This window comes from Lacerta agilis, chromosome 1 (genome assembly GCF_009819535.1).
Source record: "Lacerta agilis isolate rLacAgi1 chromosome 1, rLacAgi1.pri, whole genome shotgun sequence".
Taxonomy (NCBI): Eukaryota; Metazoa; Chordata; class Lepidosauria; order Squamata; family Lacertidae; genus Lacerta; species Lacerta agilis.
Window position 1 is genome coordinate 123,687,846 of NC_046312.1, and position 22,264 is coordinate 123,710,109.

At 39.2% G+C, this 22,264-nt stretch overlaps 1 protein-coding gene across 1 annotated transcript in view; it reads left to right on the plus strand.

The window, feature by feature from the left end:
* BMPR2 (bone morphogenetic protein receptor type 2) overlaps window positions 1-22,264 on the plus strand; it is a 72,338-nt gene that overhangs the window by 24,775 nt on the left and 25,299 nt on the right. Inside the window, exons 2-3 of the mRNA XM_033169777.1 lie at window positions 9,718-9,891; window positions 11,811-11,990. Coding sequence (XP_033025668.1) covers window positions 9,718-9,891; window positions 11,811-11,990 — 354 coding nt within the window. The remainder of the gene's footprint in view (window positions 1-9,717; window positions 9,892-11,810; window positions 11,991-22,264) is intronic.

The following is a 22,264-nucleotide window of genomic DNA, read 5'->3' on the forward strand; positions in this document are numbered from 1 at the left end:
AAACATTAGCAGGATTTTAAACACACTTGCTATCTAACAGAATGTATAGATAATTTAGGAAGATGAAAAATTGGAGAATTATTGTTATGCAGTTGAAAATAGAATCAGTAGGACCCATGGAAGGGATGGGGGGAAGTCAGGAGATTCAGAGTAATATTGACAATTAGATCTGGAATTGTTTTTGTTGTATGTTTATATTTTGGAAAATCAAATAAACATTTATTTCACACAAACACCAAAAATCTGGGAGGAGTGACTGAGAAGGCCCTCCCCACTAAATGTGCCTGTGAGGGTGATGGGACCGAGAGAAGGCCTTTCCATTCTCAAGTATAACCTTCACATGTATTAATGTGGAAAATAAATAGGTTGCATTTCATTATTTCATAGTTATCACAGCTATGAAAAAAGCACCCTTCTTGTTAATCTCACATCTGTATTAAGCTAACTTTAAGAAACAGTGGTGATAGAATTCTGATTATCATTTTCCAGGAACATTGATGCAAGAAGTATGAAATAGAGCTATTATTTTGCTTTTGACTAATGCAGACATTACTAATTCAGGATAAGTCACTGGTGTAAGTACTGGTATATGTTAATAGCTTGCACTTCTTGATAAACAATGGAATTGGAAGGAGAAGGAAGAGAAGGGCGGGGGGAGGATTAAAAACACCAGTTTGTAAAAGGAAGTGCACATTCCATGGAAAGAATGGGGAACTTGTTTAGATGTGACAATTTTCTGTCATTATGAAAGGAGTTAGTCCTTTCTTCCTTTGGAGCAAGGGTAGCCAACATGGTGCCCTCCAGAAGTCATTGAACTCCAACTTTCATCTTCCCCAGCCATTGACAATGCTATCTACAGCTGATGAGAGTTTGAGTCTAACAGCATCTGGAGGGCACATTTTTGGTACCTGTACTCTGAAGCCAATAAATTTATAACTCTGTTGCTGGGCATTTTGAATTCCAATTTGCTCTTAGGAATGACGCAGCTAGAAAAATAACAGAGAATGCTCTGTTTTGTATTTTGAGGAGGAAATTGGTTTTGTTCAATGTGTTTTTGATTGTTTTTAAAAAAACCAAAAATTCCAACTGTCAAGTGTTCAAAGTGAAACTTAACAAAAAACGTTCATCGGAACTTCTTTGCAGTTCTATTAAAATAGCCTTTCTTAATAATAATAATAATAATGGAAATCATTTTTTCAAATACTAGTAGTTATGATTCATGAAGAAAAATATAAAAATTATCACATTTTATTTATTAAAGCCTAATGGATTGGCTCCATCACAGTTTTCCCTGAATGCAAGGAGAGATGGAGGCATTCTTTACCAATTGTCCATTTCTCCCTGAAGGCTCCCATACCATGGCTTGTATTGTTTCATAGGATTCCATCAATCCTCCTGGAAAGTCTTTTGCAAAAGGCTGTAGGGGGAAAATCAGAAAAAAATTGCTGCCACCCCCTCCATTCATGTGAGAGTTCCATGAGCAGAACTGGGCTGATACATCTCTGAATCCAGTGTCTGGTTAATTAAACTTTGAGAAAAAAATTAATGGAAAAAGAAGTGTCATGCATTTCTGAAGCATTTTCATCCTAAATACTCTTCTGACTCCCTGAAGTCAAAGTATTTTACACATGTAAAATAGAGAACATGTTTAATAGAGAACATGTTTCCTTCCTGGAAGAAGGGAGCTCAGAAGAAATTCTACAACATACCATTTTCCTGTAAGCATCAAGTCATTAAAGTACTGTTTCAATATTAATGAATAATCTATGAAACCAAAGGCAGTAATCTGGTTTGGATTCAGTAGCTACAGTTCTAAAACTAAGTACTTCATGAAGCAATTTGAGATTTCATATAACTAAGCTGCTGGAAAATGCCTTGCTTTTATTCTAACTTCTGTTGTTGCCCTAAAAATAGGGATTCTGCTACTGCAATTTGATATATCCAACAAGCATAGCTTCTTCTCAGAGAAGCAATTGTGTGGTAATATCTCCTTAGGATGCATATTGGTCAGTATGCAGCAAAGTACGTACTTCAGCTAGAACAAAGGATTTTTACTTATGCAACGAAATGTCTCCATCTGCTTTCCCAACGTTGTCCCCTGTCTCCCTTCCTTAAAGGCAGGGTAGGTTTATCAACTTTTAAATCTGGGGGAAAGAACATTCATATTCGGTTGCTCACCCGAAGCTTGCTTAAACTTCTTTTTGCAGTCTGTTTGGGACTTTAAAAATAGGGGAACTGTCAGTTCCCGGTATATGACTGGAGAGCTGTGTTCAGGTTGGTGCATTAGAAGTTATGCAGGCCTGCAATACAGTGTCTTATGTTTAGAAGAGGGGAAGGAAACCACCTTACTTGTGTAAGCTTGCTAGTTTGACTTCAATGTCTGCATTTGGGAAAACATTGGAGCAAATAATAGAAATAATTAAGCTGGCAACGTGTTGAAAAAAAATAAGGTGTGCAGATCTGTTTCACTGGGGATGGCCACAGTTGGATATCACCCTATGTACTGATGTGGGCCCAGTTACCATAGCCTAGTGATGTACCATAAAGCCGAACACCAGCAATAGGAAGGAATAATGCAATGAGGATATATGAGGAAGAAGCAATATAGGATGAAGTTTCCAGGTTGGAACTGTGTGGAAAATCTCATAAATTCTGAGGGGCTGTGAATTCATGATACAATTAATATCACTTAGCAAACTGGATCATGGTGATTAATATAAAATTTTAAACACTGCTGAGTTGGGTAGATAATAACAAAACCAAGCTCAACAATGTCAAATGTGAAAATGAGAAGAGGTAAAAAAGGATATAATATAAATATAAGAATAAATATAAGAAGGGTGCTAAGAGGCCAGACAGTTGCTCTTCTCAGTGATTCAGATGCTACAATGGATAAGAAAATGTGCATGAATTAAGAATGTGATGATGTGACCCCAAAGATCAGTGCTTTTTAAAATTGTATTAACAAAAGCATTGTTTCCAAGATTTTGGGAAGTAAGGGTGGTGCTGTGGCTCTAGTAAGACTTAATGCAGTCTTCCATTCAATTTTGGTCAAAAGAATTCAAGGAGCTTGTTACTCAAGAGACAAGTTATCAAGATTATGTGTTTCAGAAAATCAGGTTGAGAGAAATAGGCACATTTTGTTCAAAGAAGATTACAATGGCAATATATTTGAGAATGATGGTCTAGACTCTAGAAGAAGTGGCAGATCACTTGCTTGCACAAGTTTTTGCATCTTACCCGGTTAAAACAGAGCAAAAACCTTAAATTGCAATATGGTGGTTTTAGAGCAGCTTTGCAGTAGAATAAACTGCTTAGGAAGGATGTTTGATCTTCCTAGGCGATTTTAATAAAATGTTGGGTACTTCTTCCATACATGAATTATGTATATAATCATTTATTTTAGAAAATGAGTTGGACTAAATAATCCAATATCTTGTTTTTCAATACTGTGACTGACACTTGCTTCCAAAGTGATTATGAAAGATTGTGGGTCAGTTCAGATATTTAGAAATAATTTTATTAGTGTGGTATGCCATCACTGATCTGGGAATGCAATGCACTTAAGCAGTAACTTAGTATCTAACCTGGTTTATCCTTGGATACAACTACACTCTCTCAGACAGAAGCACTTTCCATGATTGTGGTGACAAAAGAATCTGCTGCTGCTTTTATGAAAATTGTCTCCAGGATATCATAACTATTGCCATGCAGGAGCAGTTATTTATCAAGTTCTTGATGCAAGTGTTTTCCCGAAGATTAGCCCACAGCCAAACTTTTGAATGTTTGGTTTCACACTGAGAAGTTATTTTAAAGTGTCCCCAGGGACTGAAGATAGAGCACCCATAGAGACCACTGGGGAAACCCCAAAAGATTTTAATTGAGCTTTGAATGTGCACAACTGTGGACAAAACAAAACAAATCTGACCAGGCTAATGAGGAACAAGTATGCTTAGTTGTCATGGAATTCTAACCTGACTAACAGGGGTGGTGGGGACGGGGAGGAAAATTGGGGCTCAGGGAATGTAATGGAGTGGCTTGAATACTAAATTACACTGCAACACTTTGATGCAGAACTCCTGTTCTTATCCTTTTAATTTATGTGTACAGTTGCACAAGTCAAGATTTCATAAGGAGCATATAATTTGCACTTAGTGAAATGTGTGAATTTCCTCCTTTCCTTGAGTCACAGCATAAATACTTAACATTTACATATGGAACTGTGTTGTCCTTTGTTACTGAGGATAGAAACAACATCCTTTCTTTGTTTCTTTGGCAGTCAGTGCCAAGGATCAGAAAATACAGGACAGCTGAACATTCCAGGCACAAAGCATCTGTTCTTGAGAATAAAATTGTGTGTGTGTGTGACCTACAATTATTATTTAAACCAAGGCAAGAGCAATCCTTTGTCTTCAGAACTGTCTGAAAGGCAGGAGTGAGGAAGATTACATTAGTAGTCAAGACAATTTCTGAGCATGTAATGTGCCACAGCAACATATAATTTTTGCAGAATACTCAAGTAATGTGTAAGATAAAAGGAAGGTATGTGACATGAAGGTCCTAGAACATCAGTGCTATCAAATACCGCCACACATTGTTATCCATTGCTGTCTTGTGTAGGACAACATATGCAGTGAATCTTGTACTTTGTAAACATAGTGGTGGGTGCTCTATCAGTAAGAGGTGTCATAATTAAAAAAAAGCTTTTTAAATGAGTTTATACTGCAGTGTTATTTTCAGATATTTGGAAATTGCATAATAGAGTTGCCAATTACCTTGCCATTGTCTCTGGTCAAACTGGTTTTGGAGCTTTTTATAATACACTGCAGTACTCTTGGGTGGGGACCCATTGGTTAATTCCCATGAGGAGTAACACATTCTCCACACTAGCCTGGAACACTTTTTATAATGTTTCCTTTTTTCCTTTTTAGTACATTCAGCAGTAATGCTCATCCTATATAGCTCTGTAAAAAAAAAACACAGCTTCCTTTCATGTCAATAAAACAGCCGTATGTGCTACCCTTATATATCAATAGAGATCAGTTTCAGCTTATTTTCTTTTCTTCTTTTAAGAGAAGAGAACAGGTTGTCATTTGGCTTATTCCTTATGTCAAACATGGCTCTGAAAACTATACAGTAGTTTGGTATGATATCAGAATTGGCAAGGTTTGGCTTGTGCTTTGATAGCAAACCAGAATGAGAAATCATGGTTTTTGCTAATTAGGGTTTATGCTCCGTAATTACCGGTATGTTTGTATTGTTATTGTTATAGCAATAGAAGCAGAGTTAGGTTTACTGTTAGGAGAAGCCTTGTCATTTCCTCCACAGAAATCATTGTGTGTATACAGCCTAAACGTTTCTGCATTAGTCTCTTGTAGCAAAAACAACCATTCTTTGGGCCCCTGAAAGCCTAACAGATGTATTCTGGCATAAGCTCTCAGGGTCCCAAGACTACATCATCAGATACATGAAGTGAGATCTTAGTTGAAAGTCTTTTTTCTAAATTTTGCACCCCTTTGCCATTCAGTTCCTACCTTGCAGTATTCCCCATTTATATACCTGCCAGCTAAGATTTCACATTATGTGGTTCTTGTTTGTGGGAACTGCGGGGGGCCTGGGGCCTCGCCACGCAAGATAGCTCCCCTTTTCCGGGGGGGGGTCTGCATTGCGGGAGGGGTTCTGGGACCTCAGTTACCCGGCAGTGGACGGAGGGATGCTGCCCACATCACTAGGATGCCCAGCTGCGTCACACACACCCAGCTGACCTATTGTCTACTTTGTCGGATCTCCCAGCCCACCCACCCTCTTTCTTGCATTGCTTGACTATGGCCTTGCTATGACCAATGTCAGTCGCCTGGTTGTTGGGGCCGGGTAGGAATTTTTCCACTTGGCAAATTGGCTCCAGCCATTTGGTTTTTGCCTACCTAGTAGGAATCATCACAACTTTGTAAGGTTAAGCATTGAGACGTGGGTGGCGCTGTGGGTTAAACCACAGAGCCTAGGGCTTGCCGCGCGACGGGGTGAGCTCCCGTTGCTTGGTCCCTGCTCCTGCCAACCTAGCAGTTCAAAAGCACACAGTGCAAGTAGATAAATAGGTACCGCTCCAGCGGGAAGGTAAACGGCGTTTCCGTGCACTGCTCTGGTTTGCCAGAAGCGGCTTAGTCATGCTGACCACGTGACCCGGAAGCTGTACGCCGGCTCCCTCAGCCAATAAAGTAAGATGAGCGCCGCAACCCCAGAGTCATCCGCGACTGGACCTAACGGTCAGGGGTCCCTAACTTTACCTTTACCTTTAAGCCTTGTTATGGGAGGGGAGGTTGCTGCCTCCGCCTGCCCCTCCACGCTAAGGGTATCCCATTAAAGGGATCCAGGTGTGTGGTTCCTGTCTGAAGGCTGGGCATGGGCTAGGGCCATGCCACAACCCCATCGGTGACCCTGGGGGAGTTCTTAATTGATGTATATCATAAGGCTCCTTCTATCAGTGGTTGACCCTTTAAAGACTTCTTGCAGATGGGCAGGAGTCAGGATATAGTCTTGCTTCACCCAGTTGCCTAAGCCAAATCACTCACATCTGTAACCAATAAAGTTGTAGCCTAATTTATCCCATTAACCCAACATATTTATGTTTGTGTGTTTATTTTTGTGGGAACTGCGGGGCCCGGGGCCTCGCCATGCAAATAAATTTGTTAGGCTTTCAAGGCCACAGAGTTCTGATGGTTTTTGCTGCAAGAGACTATGTATACACAGTGATTTCAGTAGAGCCATTGGAAAGCCTTCCCTCTTTAATTGCTTTTATAGCCTAAATGGTAGGTGAAGATTTACATGCAGATACTTGTCTAGCATATATAAAGGTGAAAATAGAGTAGAAGAATAGAATCAGCAGGTAGCTTTGCTAAAGAGGCTAAACTTTGTTGCTGAATATAGTTCTAGTTCAAATCTGAGTTGACTCTATTTCCTCTGGGTTATTAATGTCAAAATTATTTTGTGGAAAGAATATACAGTGGTACCTCTGGTTAGGAACTGAATTCGTTCTGGAGGTCCGTTCTTATCCTGAAACTGTTCTTAACCTGAAGTACCACTTTAGCTAATGGGGCCTCTCGCTGCTGCCGTGCTGCCAGATCACGATTTCTGTTATCATCATTCTTTTCAGTTCTTAACCCGAGGTACTACTTCTGGGTTAGCGGAGTCTGTAACCTGAAGCGTCTGTAACCTGAAGTGTCTGTAACCCGAGGTGTATGTGACCCGAGGTACCACTGTACATTGAAAGGCACAATGAACATATGAACTGTGATATTTGCTGTCAAAAAAGCTGTGTTAATGCTAGTGTGTATTTCTTCCTTTACAGAAAGTTCACATGTTTTCTCTTTGATGCTAGAAAGTGGCAAAATTCTGATTTAAGGCAAAAATAATAATTTAGCATTTGTGTATTTTCCCTTTCACTATTTTAATAAGGCAGTCACTTATGGATCATTATTATCCAGTCCCTTTGTTTTATGATACATTAGTTACACAATGCTTTGCTCAGGCATGGCAACCCAGTGAATATTTATCTATGAAAAATCTGGAAATGCACAAAATAGCATTTTGCTTTGATTGATTCAACCAGTTTAAATTCTGTGCACTAGTTTAAGGACTTTAAATGCTTCTTTCATTCTGAAGAGTCTTTCTTTCTTTCTAATGAAATAATTATATAGGGTTGTTTTGATGAGGTATGGCCTAATTTCTGGAGTGTATCAAAAAGAAAAGTGGACAAAAATTCCTTTGAATTTCTGGGATCTTAAGACATTTTGATCTTTTAATATTCTACCTCAAGGGAGATGTATGTTCAGTGGGAAGACTAATTATGATGATGATCTGAGATTTACTGATAATGTGGCCTGGGACTGAATGTATTCCTATTCATCCGGTTTCCCTTTCTGAATATTTAAAGCATCTTCATTTATGAATACCATAAAACGTACCAAGCTTGTGATGCTGCTGCAGGCCACTTTTAAGTGCTTTTTTTCTGCTGTAGTACTCAATGTCACTTCGTTACTAATGGTTCTGCAAATAGGATTTTTGGATAAGTCTAATATATTTCTGACATGGTGATCTCTGGTGTTTTAGTGGGAGAGGAAGAACTATCCCAGCACAGCATACTCAAAAAAGAAAGGAAAGGAAAGCAGATATTGCAGAGGAAAATGTTTACATACACATAAATATAAATTGCACTTGCATCCAGCGACAGCTCCTAACAGGAAGTTGGTGGATATTGCTTTTAAAATTGCAGAGTTCTGAAGTACCAAAATTGCCAAGACATTTTGCTACCTGAGGCAATCTAGTCAACATACTTAGTACCCAGATAAAATACAAAACCGTGTATATCACTGGAAGAATTGTATAAATATGAAACTAAACTGACATTATCATAATACAAAAGGCATTCATAGATATTTCATCAGAGGCAAAGCCTATATATGCTTTAAATCATCAAAGTGCAGGTACAAAGTGCAATCTACAAAGTGCAATATTCAAAGTGCCATATAATGATAAAGATGGTATTGCAAATGTCTATCAGATGCGTGGGTCCATCCTCACAATGTTGGAGAAGGTTACACAAAGTCACTCCAACATGTGGGTGTGTTCTCCCGACGGGTGGCTAGCTTCAAACTTCCCGTTTCACCAACGGTTTCCTCAAGGTCTGGACTTTATATTTGGTAACAACAATACAAACCATCAACTTCACTAGAAATATAAGTTCAATTATACAATAAAAAGGCTTAATAAAAATTCATGAACTCACCATCAAATCAGAACTAGAATATAAAACATAACTAAGCTATTCACGGTGCCTCAGACTCCCATCATTCCAATATAGCTAATGTGGACTCAAAATTTCTCCAGGTTAAATACTTGCAGGCAGGCTGACATTTAAAGGAACAGATTACTATTGTTACTATACTTGATGTAGATATTTAAAGATATAGCTCCATTCAAAGATATAACTTGAAAACATCAGTACATGATATACAGACTTTCAACCACTTCTTAAAAAGGTTATAAGGAAACCTATAAAAATTCTTGTATGGTCCGAGCATCAACATTGCTGTCAGGAACTATATGAATATATGATAGAGTTGTATAACTGACAGTAAATTAGTATACAAAGGTTTCCCCAGCTTACAAATAAGGACTGAAATCAATACTGAGATTTAAACCTGTGGGGGCTAAGGACCCAAATCTGTATATCCAATAGGATTCCTTCTGATGTAATTTCTTTTTTAAAACTTCAATGTTTACCTCAGGGATACAATGCTTGTAAATCACAAACCATTGAAAGTCAGTGGGCTTATGGTTTGCCTCAACAAAATGTGAAGTGTGGGGTGTTTCCATGATTTTATTTTGAATGCGATTTTTATGCTCCAGTATTCGCATTTTAACTGGTCTTATGGTGCTTCCTATGTACCATAAGCCACAGGTACATTGTATAGCATATACGACTCCTCTAGAGTCGCAGGTTGTGAATGATTCTAGTTGGATGGTATTGTTGGTCCCTGGTATATTGAATTTTTTCACTTCCTTGGTTAATTTGCAAGCAGCACATTTACCACATTTAAAATGTCCCTGTAAAACTGATTGGTTGTGACTTTCCAGGTCTGGTAATGCTGCATGTACTAGCATGTTTTTAAGGTTTTTTGTTCTGGTTTGTAAACTTGCCTGTTTTTGTTTCTTGTTTAGCTGCACAGAGTGAAGAGACAACATGCGCATTTAGGGACCAGTACCAAAATGATCATGGAATTAGCGAAAGTCGAATTTCTCAAGAGAATGGTACAGTTTTGTGTATGAAAGGCAACACCTGCTATGGTCTGTGGGAGAAAACACGTGAAGGAGACATCCATCTTGTGAAACAAGGTAAGAATAATGGCATTCAACAATAATGACAACAAACATAACTTAATCTATTTGTCACAAAGGTCTTAATAGTCAGAGGAAAGTATGAGTTTTTTTTGGTAAAACTTTTAAACATGTATCTTCTCAAGTTAACATACTGCCTTTTGATCTACACATAAATGTCCCTCATTTTAAAAAAGGGCTGAGTGCAGACATTACATTTATGCCAAGCCACAATTTTTTCAAGCATACTTTATAGAAATTTTTAAAACACAACAATCTAAAGTTTGATATGCTAGTGATTCATAGTATAAACTTAATAGAGCTGCTAAGTAGAAATAGATAAAACTGTACAAATTACCAGAAAGCAAAAACAAGGTCATAATGCTTATGTTTAATGAAAATAGTAATAGGTAATAACAAAGAATTAGAAGTGAGAGGATAGTCTCTAACAGAACACTGAGCAGTCTTGGAGAATAAGAATGATTAAATGAATATGCCATACGAAAGAAGAAAGTTCCATTACTGATCATTAAGGGCCCCATACTCTGAACTTCCATTTCTTTTTAAAAATAATAAGTCTCTAGCCCTCTCAGAAGGAAAGTTATGAAGCAAAATATGTAATTAGACCCTAAAACTACATACAGTAATGAAAAAAAGATTTTTGGGAGTAGGGGATGGGAACGTGCAAAAGTGGTATAAATACACGGTACCTCCCTTAAAAGCTGAAATGTTAGGTGCAGGTTCATCAAGTAAATAAAAGTATGATATTTAAAGAACCAGCATAACCAGAAGTTGTTGGAAACCTTAAGGCAAAATGCCAGGATAATGCAAACTTGCTTACACAGTTGGGAATGCTTCACCTGTGGTTTGTTTCAGAGGTCAGCAGTTCAGGAGTCTTGATAAATTTTAGCCACACTATTTTGCTCACTGTCTTAGCTCAGAAAGAACCACTGCATACTTAAATTGAATACTGTGCTCTGTCCACTTCCTGAATGCCAGACATGATGACCCCTGCAATTGTATGTGTAATCCGTTGGTCTGGTGTGGTAGAGAAATGAATCAAGAACATGTATTACCGGTAGTTTCAAAGGCTCCTGTCAGCCTCTGACTAACCCTTAAAACACACACACACACATACACACACACACACACACACACACACACACACGAAGTGGAATTAAAGGACTGGTATAGGTAGGTAGCCGTGTTGGTCTGCCATAGTCAAAACAAAATAAAATAAAAAATTCCTTCCAGTAGCACCTTAGAGACCAACTAAGTTTGTTCTTGGTATGAGCACAAATCAGTAAACCAATGAAAAGTTTGAAGACAGTATGGTGCATTTGATATTTTGCCAGGACAAGTTTGTTATGGTCATAAGACTGTTTAGTTTTGGGACACAGACAGTGGTTATATTGTTGGAATGAGAAGAACCACCACAAATATGTTTGTGTAGGCTTTTATCTGCTTTAATACAACTTTTCTGAATATGTTTTCAGCATTAAAGCATTAGTACAAAACGCACGTCTCAATAGTGAAATCCACCCACATAAATGAATGCAGTTAAATTGGCTAAAGAAAGTACATAGTCCAAGTCACATAAAATCCATTTAAGAAAAGGAGCATATATTTAAAAACAGAGGATGAAAGAAAAATGTCCTAATGTTAGGCCCTTGCAGGTTTCACAGGTGAGTCAAAAAGTCATGGAGCTGCAAAAGAAAAGACCCTACCCGTAGTACCCAATAGGTGACACTTCTCTTAGGGAAAAGATTCAGAGCAGTGTTTCCCTGGTCTTAAAAGGCAGAGGGGTTTTTCTAGACGAGAGACAATCTAATAAGAGCATGAAGTTGAGAAGCAAAACATGTAGAAAGTTTCATAACCTAAATAAATAGCCAAAAGAAATACTGCTATTTGATTTACAACCTTTTTTCCCCTTCCAGGATGCTGGTCTCATATAGGAGACCCTGAAGACTGCCACTCTGAGGAGTGCATAGTCACAACCACCCCTTCCTTGGTTCAGAATGGGACATATCGTTTCTGCTGCTGCAGTTCCAACTTGTGCAATCTCAACTTCACAGAGAATTTTCCACCAGCAGACCCTACTGATGGAACGCCTTTCAGTGAGTCAGAGTGCCTCAGGCTGTGTGATAATCATGATTTAAGAGCAACTGAGAAAGCATTGCCACTAATAGACTCCAAATGCAATGCACTGATGAGAACTTAAAAGATTGAAATTAACTTGTGTTTTTCTATTAGTATGTAAGCTATCTGTTATATTATACAATGTTTCACCTTAAAAATAACTTAGGCTTCACTCGTATATCCTTTACAACATTGTGGCAATATTATTTTGCCATGGTTTTATTCTCCGTGCAGAGGACCTATTTGTTCTCCCTCTTGCTTTGAAATACAGTAGCTCAAAATACCCTTTTTAGTCTTTTAACCTCCCTTGCAAGGTTGAGCTTGGTTCTGGAGCTTTAGTCCTCCTGACCTTCTCCCTGAAAGTGTTGGTGTCTTCCTTATATCCTTCCCTTGTGATTTGCTTCTTGATTATACATGCCCCTTTTAAATCTCAGCTCATCTAAAAGCTCCTTATGCAGCCACACTGGTTTCTTTAGATGCCTCCTACTTCTCTTCCTTGTTGGAATTGTTTGCGATTATGCCTTCAATATTTCACCTTCAAGAAACTCCCAGCCATCATTAACAATTTGCATATTTCTAAAAAGGACATCTCACCCTGCAGTCCCTGGAGCTGGCAAATTGTTGTGTGTTTTTTAAAGCCCCCCCCCCTTCCACTCCAGCTTTGTCTCTTACCTGCATGATGATTAGGGTGGCTTTGGAATACTTCAAACAGGGGAATCTGTGAGGCTACTGCAAAGGAGAACACAAATCATAACCACAGAATTGTACTAGGCATATGGAAGTTACATTTTGCATTGCAATGTTGTTTTTCCTACTTCGGTTTAGCTGTAATGATGCTGAGACTGGGACCACACTGTGATAGAAAATATCTGGAATGGCAACACGACCCAAAGCTCTCTTTTACTTCCAGGCTAACTGGAGATAACTGCCTATATATTTACAATCATTTCTTTGCTATCTATCTTCAGTGCCCAGCTTTAGATTTATGTTTTGAATTGCAACATTGGAAGACAATTTAGACATTGCTCTGGCTTGTGTGTAGGTGTAAAAATACATATAGTCCTGGGAAACAAGTAATGCTCCTAATTAGGTGCAAACGCTGTATCAACGTGAGAGCATATGTTTTCAGACATCAACACAGAATTTAAATTTGTGGTATTTAACATAATCTGCATATAACCATTAATATTGTGTAGAAGGGATTATGTTTTTTTTATAGTGAGAGAGCCTTAAGGCAACATAGGAGGAAATAATGGAAATCTATAGTGTGGTATTTAAACAATGTGATTTCAGAAACTGGGGTGTTTGACAGCAAGAAAGGAATATTGTTTAATGTTCTATAATGCATAAATTGAGGCTTCACAAGAAATCATGAAGATTGGGAAATTAACATTCCTACTTTGGGGGGGGGGGCAGAATAACCTCTGGCTCCCAAACCAAATGTTGCCTGTCAAGTCCCTCATCATTTGGCCTACCAGGTCATTTTGGTGAAGCCAGGCCCACCCAAAGTTTAAAGTAAGAATCTGAAATGGTCTTCTTTGGGTTCATATTCCCTGTTGCCATTTCATCTCATTGTTTTCATTATAATTTATATTGGAGGGAACTGATATTACTAACCAGTACTAAAGTGCAGGGCTAAACTGAACTTTCATCTTAAAAGAACGTAACTAGAAATAAATATTGCTCTCAATATCTGCTGGGAATTGATAGTGGTCTGTGGAGAGTTAAATGGTATACAAATCATGCAATTTGGACTACTCTACTAGTATTCCCTAATATTCCCTTACAGACAAATGCTGAGTAAACATCCTGCAAGTCCCATATTGTAAGACTGTATTTCTCCCGGAACAAGAAATAGGCCATATATGCATTGTTAATGTTTTGCAAGAGTGCTTTGCATACCAAGAGGAAATTTCTAATTCTGCAGCAGAATTGTGTTTCTTTAATAGTTAGATGATTTAGGATCAGTAGCTGTGCTTGAGAAACAAAATGAACATACAGGTGCCTTAAGGTTGGAAGAGAGAAAGAAAAGTAGATGGGAGACAAGGTGGGGGGTCACCATCAGTGGCGAACGGAGCCGCTTGGCCGCCCAAAGCGGCAAATGCGGGGGCATCCCCTGGGGGCAGGGTGTCCCTCCGCAGCGCACATGTGTCATGCGTCCTGATGTCACGGCGCATGCGTCAGGACGAACGGCGCATGTGCGGAAAGCGGCACATGCGCAGTCTGTCCGTGCTGCTGCTCCCGTGGCAACCTTATGAGCTGCCGAGTGAGCGGCAACTCGTAAGGCTGCTGCACGCAAACAGCAGACAGACAGGGCAGCTTGGGAGTCGTGGGGGGGGCCACCGAGTGTTACCCCCCTCCAGGCTGGAACCTGGGGCGTACCGCTCCCAGCACCCCACCTTGCTCCGCCCCTGGTCACCATAGCACTGGTGTTTCATTGGCTGAAGAGCAGCATGCTACTCTGTGACTGCCAGTTTTGCCTCTCTTTGTCCCCGGCTTGAAAAGCTACTGTGATCTGTTTTCCTGTGTTTTCCCTTGCTCTACCCCTCCTCCCCTTTCCCTGCCTCACTTCCAGGTTGTGGGAAAGAAAGAAACTAACAGGTCCCCCTTTCTTTCTGTTTTCCCTTCTAAACTTTCAGCATGCATCGTTGGATGCACTTGGGGTTTGTAAAAAAAAAAGTTTAAGAAAAGAAAGGGGGGAGCGTTGAATCCCTTTGTGCAGCATTTGGTCAGTCTCTTCTCCCGTACTAGGTGGCAGCAGGCAATTGGTATTATTCTTTCCCCTTTTAAAAAAAGCTCTAACAGAACAAGGTGAGGTCATGGTACACTGCAGATCCAAGTTGCTCTCATGTCCCCCATCTTATTTTCCCTCTCTGGGCCTGCATGGGGTACAGAGACACTCCCGGAAAATTACATGGCCAGCATGATTGCAGCTTCACTCTGCAGCATTGATGGCCAAATTTGGCCCTCCAGCTGTTTTGGGACTACAACTCCCATCATCCCTAGCTAACAGGACCAGTGGTCAGGGATGATGGGAACTGTAGTCCCAAAACAGCTGGAGGGCCAAGTTTGGCTATCTCTGCTCTACAGCATGCCTGTACGACAATCTTGTATTGCTGTCCTAAGAAATAAATAAATTGAAGGTGGGCATGTTCTCTTCAGGGCTGCTGTAGCAGTGAGGGATAAAATTTACTTCTCAACTTTTCTTCTGCTTCCATCACTGCAGCTTCAAGTCAGGAAGGGGGAGTATGTTTTGAGCAGATAGATCCTGGCAAAGAAGGTTTTTTGAGGAAGGAGAAAACTAACAAAGATAAGCAGAGGGCAGTTAAGAATTCTTCTCCAGCTTTTTATGCTTTATTTCAAGACAGAGAATTATTTCAGAGTTTTAAAAGCTTGCCTGCAGTTTGAAGAAAGCTTTTGAAAGTTCCCAAAATTCATTTTGAAGTCCAAGCTTGGAGACTTTTGTTTGCTAGCATCTTGGCGAAAAACTACAATGTAAACCTTGTTTTAATGCATTGCTAGGGCCATTCAAAGATTCAGTGTGCCATCTGGAAACCAATTAATGCATTGCAATATCCATTCCCTGTTATTTTGTCTTGGTTTATCTCTTGTGGTACATTCTCTAGTTTGCCAGAAGTTCTACCGGTAAATAAACATTAGTGTTGTAGTAAGTTTACTGATACCATCTTATGAATATCTAATAACTGACTGTATTTCACACTACTACAATTTCCCAAAGTTATGGGTACTGGTGGATGAGGTGAAGCAACAGCTGTGTAGACTTAAGACAGCCCCATTTCTGCCTCTGTTTACACCAGCATAAAAAATGGTTTATTTTTCTCTTAACGCAAAGATGGAATTCTAAAGGAAAGTTCCATACACTGATGGAAATTATGGCACTTGTCTGAGCTTGCTTCATGCTCACTGCATACCGGTAGCTGGATTTTTAAAGGCTTATTCACATTGCACTGTAGCCAAACTAGTGTGCGATCTAAGGTAAGAAAACAGATTTTAATAAAATGTTTGGTATGAATTAAGGTGGTACCAAATATTTTTCAGAATTTAAACTTGCAAACACAAGTTTAGCCAACAAATACTTCTGATTCACACATCACACATGATGGTTTTAACACCATGTGGAATGTTAGTTAATTATGATATATACTGAAAGCATTGACTTCATGGCTAAAGGATCCTTGAGATCTTTCTCCTCGTTGTTATCACTTTATTAGATGGTGGTCCTTCCCTGTTCTGTTCCCCTAGAAATATACGTAGGAATTCCCTGTTACTTGTTTGCGTACATTTTAAATGGAATATATCCATTTAAACTTAAGTTTACAGTGAAAAAACCCAATTTCCCCCTATTGCTCCAGTAGCACCCATCCTAGCATAATAGTTAAAAAGTAAACTTGCTGAGCTTTGTATGCTTTGTGTTTGTACTTTGCAAATATGAACTTCAGCACTGGAGAAATGAATCTGCAATCTTCAAAGAACTAAGCCTGAAATTTTAATAATGAAAAAGCAAAATGTGCATAAAATGTACATACCTGTTTAGTAAGCCAAGTTATGAATGAACCTAGTGTTCCCATATGCAGCTACTTTATGTGAGTTGTAATGAATCCAAATAAGAACTCTGGCCAAAGTTTTAACAAAAAAACATGCGTTTACTCTGTGCTATTTAATACTATTTGATATTGCCAGCTGAAGAAGGCATCCATGCCGAAACGGGGCCCTGTCCTGGTCTCCCTGGTTTACACCTGACACGCATTGGAGAAGCCCTGACAGCCATCTCTAAAAGACTTTAAAGAAAACTTTCATATGAAACTATTGTTGTTTAAGACTGTAATTCTTTACAGAATTGATAATACGTTTGGAATTACTTATGAGTAAACGCATGTTTTTTTTGTTAAAACTTTGGCCAGAGTTCTTATTTGGATTCATTACAATTTATTTGGCAATAAGAACTCCAACTTCTTTCACTTTATGTGAGTTGGCAAACAAGGCAGTCAGACTTGACTATAGTTTCCCATTATATCCATAACAAGAAAGTATGGTTAACAGCTTGGGAGCAATCCAAAATATTAATTAAGCTGCAGTTTAAAGTTAGCTTAATATTGCGGCGTGTTTCAAAGCTGTTAACTTTCATTTCCTGGTTCAGGTGGAAAGGAGAACAATAGTAAAGGGAAAATTTACACAAAGGCAGGAGTCAAACAGTTGTGTATTGGGGAATATATCTGGTTAATAAGTTGAGATCTGATTGTCTAAATGCTACTGGTGTAGTACAGCTTTGCTCCAGAGGAGAGCTGCTTTTAACAGCTAAAGGAGCAGCTTGTGTCTGAATTTGCTCAACTTTGGCATTAGTATGAGAGAGCAGGAAACTAGTCATCATCTCTAATTATGTTGCAGGCACTAACTTCACAGTACTCAGCAATCACGTTCAACAGAGCATGCACAATTGTAGCTGATGTGCCAGCTAATAGAAAAATGTTCCCTCTACCCCAGCAACAAGATGTCAGGCTTAAACTGCAGGTGGAAAATGTAGTATTACAGCAACAGAAGCTGAGTAACACATGCACATTTTATTATGAAAAAAAATCCCCTGGAAGGGCCCCAAGAGGCATTTATTTACACTCTCGTGTCAATGACTTGAATTCATTACCTCTCCATAGCTTCCACAATTTGAACTTTTTTAGCCCCCTAGAGATTATGCCTAACTAGTATTGTGTGTGTGTACTATTCTTGGAATGCGTCTTGTGTTTTTGCAAATAATATTTAAACATAAATAAAAGGCACATTGCTCAGTTGCTATAGAAACCAAGATCGTATTAGCAGACTATGAGCCATTTTGTTCGCTGTGTTTTCTCTTGGCACTGGCTCAATGATGAGAAGTGAGATACAGTACTTGTTTTATGGTTTTAGGGGTTTTTTTAAATAATAGGATTTTGGTTATTATTAGAATACGAAAAAATATTTTAGATTGAGAATAAATGAATATTTGTATCAGACATTTTTAGGAATGCCTGGGTTCAGTCATGTTGTTCATTCCAGTATTAACCCAACCAAGTCAATATTTAAAAATATACAGTACAGATTTATTAAATGTTATTTTAAGCCTTACCTGAAATAATAAGTCTAAATTATTTGATCTTGCAAAGCTGTTCACATACCACCATTCCATAAAATTGGTAGGTTGTATAGCTGACATAATTTAAGCCTCATTATAGTTTCATACAAGTTTTTATTTATTTATTTGTATTATTCATACAAATAAACAATATTAGGTAGCAGATGTCTTAAGCCTGATAGTATCTAGTTCAGTATGGAGAATGAAATGACCTGAAGGCTGTTGAAACTTACCGGTATGCACATACCAAATAGTCTTTAGGGCATTTTCCATACTGAACCATATGCTATCAGGTTTAAGAGGTCTGCTACTTAATATCATTTATGTTTATGATTAATACAAATACATACAAATTACTTGTATAAAACTATAATAAGGACACAGAAAGACTGTGAAAACTGTTCAGGTTATGAAAACCAGAGGCAGTTTTGCTTCATTCTTGTGTTGCTAGGCTAACAGTGTGACAGTTCATTTTTTCTTTTCACTGTCACTAAATTGCTAAGCCACTATGTAAATGTGGGCAGTTTAAGAAGTGCATCTGTTAAACAAAGCTAAAAATGTGCAGTTCTGAAACAATGCATGACCCACAGTTAACAATTGAAATGGGATTTTCTTTGAAATGTTTCTTCAGGACACCAATAAAAACTTTTAAAGAAAGAGGTAAAATTATAGCCCTGTTTAGGGAAGTTTTTAATCTGTGACATTTTAATGTATTTTAATATTTCTTGGAAGCCGTCCATAGTGGCTGGGGTACAAATAATAATAAATTATTATTATTATTATTATTATTATTATTATTATTATTATTATTATTATTATTATTATTATTATTATTATTTAAGTATTGTATGCATGTTGTTCAAGTGCAGTTATTGCATAAGAAAATAATGTATTTCTAAGGGGTGCAATTGAAATGTGATTCTTTTTCCTTTGTATGAAATATTGAATGCAAGTGTTCTTGCCTATGAGTTAAATGATTTGGGGGGGGGCAGACCAGCTCCCTTCCCCCACCCCATATTTCTCAGGGAAAGCGTAAATTCACTAATCCTTAGACTACCTTTCTGAGCGAGGCTGTGAAAAGAGGAGGGAGCCCCAGCAGTTGCATTGTATTGAAACCATCCTTTGCAAAAAAAAACCACAAAAAAACACAGCAGGGTTGTTCTTTCTTTGACACAGTAAAACCAGACAAAGGCTGAGTGTAGCAAGGAAACAAGGAAGCAGACGGCACGCCTCCAGTCAGTGCCCCGGCCTGGCTCCAGGATTTGTAAACAGAAACATCCCAGGCTCCAATAAGGCAGACGGCGACTCTCCGTCTGATCTGCATGCAGGAAGTGCCTGCTTGTACAAGTCTTGCCATCGCATATAAGCACCCATGAGCTGTTTAAATTTGCCATAGCTGCCTTTCTATGAACACGGGAGAAGCCCGTTTTAACTGCTTAGAGGAACACAGCATGCTTTATATGCAGCATACATAAATGTGAAAGACCATGCAGTCGCATGAAATGTTCAGAGGTGCACGGGCGTATGTGTTTTAGTGGGGATCAAGCTTTATGTTTGGGGGGAGGACAGAACCGAGTTATCTGCGATGCAATTGGTCAGCTAGTTAAATATTTTTATTTATTTGCTTGATTGTGGGGGCAGCTGCCCTCAACCCCCCCCCCGGCTACACCCATGCAAAGGTATGTGTGTGTTTTCTCTTGGAGTATAAAAAATCCACATGCACTCAGATTTTAAGGAAAGTTAACTTGATCAAGCCAACTACAGCTCAGCCTTTAAAATTCCAAATCTTATTGAACAAAAGAAAGCAACTTACAACAAAAAGGCGAAGTATGGTACATTCAGTTCCTTAGTATAACAAATTACATAAATCTTATCAGTGTTCAAATCATGCAGATAGAGGTGGTGTTTTGCTTTGTTTTTTAAGTAGCAGTACTTGCAGATTACCTTCTGGCTAACTTTGGTGCACGTATCCAGGAGGAGAGCTGCAACTATTTGAGAAAGCCCATCTGTCTTAAGTGCTTGTGTGCCTCGAAGTTCCATCACGTGGCTTGCCTTGCCTTGCCTTTTCTCTTCTCACTACCCTTTCGCAGGAAAGGTGTAGCTCAATGTTTACTACTCTGGAGGACAGGTCAGCTGGAAGGAAGAAGCTTAGCTTGAAGCCTCCAGGCTTCCCCAAGACTAGTGGTAAAGCACTGTCTGACTATGGAAAATGATTGATTGATCTTGCCATCATGGAAAGGAGACATTGCTGCTGGCTTGGTAATTTGCTTCTTCCATGCTCATTAACTATTTGAGGCCACTTCACATTGCAGTGCTTAATTTTGAGAGATGCTATAGATAAATCTGCAGCTGTGCAAGCAAGCATGTATCCTTATTGTTAAATAAGAGGAAATTGGGTATTTTTACTCCAGGAGTAAAAGGCGCACTATGCATGCTCTTTGCTACCATCTTTATTTGCTACTTCATGTGTTTTGTAGCCATTCTGCAGCAGTTTCAGCCTTCCTGGAATTTAGATTCCAGAAATTTGTATTGAGGTGCTACCAATTAACCTGTTGACTGCATAGATCATGCAAGGCTGTGGTATGTGATCCTCAGGGTCCCTTCCAACTCTGCAATTCTATGATATATAAAAACTAACTATGGCATAACATTGTATTGAAACTGCTGGAAGAGATTATCTGGAAGCTGGATGCTGGTAACCTCAACTCAAGTCTCCTTTTCATAAGATTCCAGAAGGCAGTGGGAGATTCTGAACTGGTATTTGATGGGTGAAGGACTGATGATTTAATCCAGACCAAGTGGAACTGGTATAAATGGCTGTTTTTTTATGCTGTGCTTATGCTATCTGGAGTTACCTGTTTAGAATGCACATCACTGAGTCTTGTTTTCTTATTATGGGACATATCACAGTCTATTTGGTTCTGCCTCTAGTAAGCCACCAGGCCTCACCCCCTAGTCCTGCTCATGGGTGTCTCTGTTTTTAAATTTGTGAAATGTCAGAGACCATATAATTACCATACCACCAAGCCATACTAGAAGAATTACTGTACAGGTCTGAATATAAGCTGCCCTAGAACAGACTTCCTCAACCTCGGACCTCCAGGTGTTTTTGGCCTACAACTCCCATAATCCCTAGCTAGCAGGACCAGTGGTCAGGGATGATGTGAATTGTAGTCTCAAAACATCTGGAGGGCCGAGGTTGAGGAAGCCTGGCCTAGAATATATTTGTTGTTGTTCAGTCGTGTCCGACTCTTCGTGACCCCATGGACCAGAGCACGCCAGGCCCGCCTATCCTCCACTGCCTCCCGCAGTTTGGCCAAACTCATGCCAGTCGCTTCGAGAACACTGTCCAACCATCTCATCCTCTGTCGTCCCCTTCTCCTTGTTCCCTCCATCTTTCCCAACATCAGGGTCTTTTCCAGGGAATCTTCTCTTCTCATGAGGTGGCCAAAGTACTGGAGCCTCAACTTCATGATCTACCCTTCCAGTGAGCACTCAGGGCTGATTTCTTTAAGGATGGATAAGTTTGATCTTTTTTCAGTCCATGGGACTCTCAAGAGTCTCCTCCAGCACCATAATTCAAAAGCATCAATTCTTCGGCGATCAGCCTTCTTTATGGTCCAGCTCTCACTTCCATACATTACTACTGGGAAAACCATAGCTTTAAGTATACAGACCTTTGTCAACAAGGTAATGCTAGAATATATAATGAACCCCTAATATGAGGCCTCTTTGAAAGGAATGTACTGTATATATACCATAAATCTTGGGCACCATCTAGTGCTTTTGCAATTTAGAGAACCTGTGGAACCCCTTGGTTCTCCTACATGTCAGGCTTCCAACACCACACGTTGAGTAGAGCGAGTGATCCTTTTCCCAAGCAGTTGCATCACCAGGAAATTTAATTGCTTAGGCTTAGAAGACCTTTCGGAGCCAGGAAAAGGCTGTTTTGATAATGTTTTACGTCTTCTTGCATGTGCCCTGCAGTAGGCAGATTCTGTGACTGAAAACCGAAACAAGAGAACTTGTTGCCACAATTTTAAAACGAAGTTACAGCATTTTGAACTAAAAAAATCTTGGGTCAATTTCAAATGAGCCTTCCCCCCCTCTTTAGAATAAGGCAAAATC